At 52.7% G+C, this 2146-nt stretch overlaps 1 protein-coding gene across 1 annotated transcript in view; it reads left to right on the forward strand.

The window, feature by feature from the left end:
• The window catches only part of LOC114040395 (low-density lipoprotein receptor-related protein 5-like), a gene marked incomplete at its 5' end in the record, with an annotated part of 5788 nt that extends 3690 nt beyond the window's left edge, over positions 1 to 2098 (forward strand). Inside the window, 3 exons of the mRNA XM_027858486.1 lie at positions 296 to 480; positions 1694 to 1831; positions 1977 to 2098. Coding sequence (XP_027714287.1) covers positions 296 to 480; positions 1694 to 1831; positions 1977 to 2098 — 445 coding nt within the window. The remainder of the gene's footprint in view (positions 1 to 295; positions 481 to 1693; positions 1832 to 1976) is intronic.
• Between the last annotated feature and the right edge of the window lie 48 nt (positions 2099 to 2146).

Here is a 2146-nt window from a genome sequence, read left to right on the forward strand (position 1 = left end):
CTCCCTCTCCCTCCCTCTCCCTCTCTCTCCCTCTCTCTCCCTCTCCCTCTCCCCCCTCCCTCTCTCTTCCTCTCCCTCTCCCTCTCCCTCTCTCTCCCTCTTTCTCTCTCCCTCTCTCTCCCTCTCTCCCCCCCTCTCTCCCTCTCTCCCTCTCTCTCCCTCTCCCTCTCTCCCTCTCTCCCTCTCTCTCCCTCTCCCTCTCCCTCTCCCCGCTGCCTCCTTCCCTCTCTTCTTCCCCTCTTCTATCATTCATGCCCTTTTGAGGTTACTGACGTTCCTTCTGGTCCCATTGTAGGTACCTCTACTGGACAGAGTGGGGCGGAAAGCCCAGGATCGTCCGGGCCTACATGGACGGAACCAACAGCATCACTCTGGTGGACAAAGTGGGTCGGGCCAATGACCTGACCATTGACTACGCAGACCAGAGGCTCTACTGGACTGACCTGGACACCAACATGATCGAGTCTTCAAACATGCTGGGTACGTGTGTAGTTAAACTGTAAGCACCAATTCCTCGACAGCAAAGGCTGTGGTCGATGGAGTCCATGGCCAGCATGGCCAGGGCAGAGGGCATGAACCTGGACAAAAGGGGCCTGGATCCACTCATACTTTAGGGTTCCAAAAGTGAAACAGACAGAAAAAACAGCGCAAGTCCTTCCTGTGTCTTGGGTCAGTTCGATTCGACCAGCATTAATTGGACACCTTCTGTATGCCAGGCACTATGTGATGTGCCTGGAGGTACTAAGAAAGGAAGCAGTCATGCCTGTCCTCAAAGAGCTTACATTCTACTGGGGAAAGGCAGCATGGACACCGATGAGGAAATATAGGCAAAGTAAACTCCGGGGCAGTGTGGTGCAGTAGGAAGAGCCCTGGATTTGGAATCAAGGGATCTGGGTTCAAATCCTCTCTCATCTTGGGAAAATCTCTTTACCTTTCTTGGCTGTGGATTCTTCTGTGGGTTGGACAAGATGACCTTTCCCTAGGGGGCAGCTTGGTGGCACAGTGAATAGAGCACTGGCCTTGGAGTCAGAAGGACCCGAGTTCAAATCCAGCCTCAGACCAAACACTTGACACTTACTAGCTGTGTGACCCTGGGCAAGTCACTTAACTGCATTGCCTAACCAAAAAAAAAAAAAAAAAAAGATGACCTTTCGCATCCTTGCCAGCTCTAAGAGGCATGTTCCCACAATCTTAATTTCAAGAGAGAGAGGGTACTGACAATTAGGGGAGACAGTGTGGGGATCAGGAAAGGCCTCATATGAAAGGTGCCACGTGAGCTGGGCACACAAGGAGGGTAAGGCTATATATAGAAAGGAAAGCAGTGCCCTTGTAAATCACACTCCACGGCATTTCTTGACTCCCTTACCTGGGGCCTGAGCTGGGCTGGTTCCAAACCCGGTTCTGATGCGGATGCCATTGGTGAAGGATGAAGCCTCAGGAGACACCTGAGAACGAGGACCAGCCCAGACTCAAGCTTTTGGCGCCATGGACAGCAGATCGGCCCTTCACTGGGCATGGAGGATTTGCAGGGGTCAGATTTCTTCTGGGCTTGGCCTGCATTTCAGTCTGTGCCTTCCTCCGGAGAAAGTAAACAGGCAGAGCATTGGAACGGAGAAAACCAAATCCTTTTCTTTTTGTCTCAGTTTTATTTCCCTGGCTCTAGTCCCAAGACATCCAGGTTCCCTGGGAGCAGCCCTGGGCAGCGAGGAGATCCTGCCACCCTCTCCTTTGTCCTGCCTGAGAATGGCTAAGGACAGCCTTCCTCGCTTCTCAGACCTGATTGCCTTAGTATGGGGTACTCCTGGGAAAGGAAAGCCCTTTACTGAGGCCGGTCAGCCCTTCTCTGAAACTTGGGGCCTTACCTGGATCACTGATCACTGAGAGGCTAGGCTACTGTCCACGATCACATGGCCTGTGTGTGTCAATGGTGGCACGTGAACCCAGAGCCACGCTCAACTCTCTGTCTGCTGCTCCAGCCAGAGAAGAAATACAGGAGTCTTTCCTGGCTCAGGCTGAGAGTGGGTTCAGCTTAGAAGGGAGAACTGTGGAGTGTGACCTCAGAGATCTAACCTTCTGGACAGTGACCTCAGAGATCTGATCCTCTGGACAGTGACCTCAGAGATCTGACCTCTGGACAGTGACCTCA

Source organism: Vombatus ursinus, unplaced genomic scaffold, assembly GCF_900497805.2.
Source record: "Vombatus ursinus unplaced genomic scaffold, bare-nosed wombat genome assembly UNPS02013069.1, whole genome shotgun sequence".
In the NCBI taxonomy this organism is placed as follows: Eukaryota; Metazoa; Chordata; class Mammalia; order Diprotodontia; family Vombatidae; genus Vombatus; species Vombatus ursinus.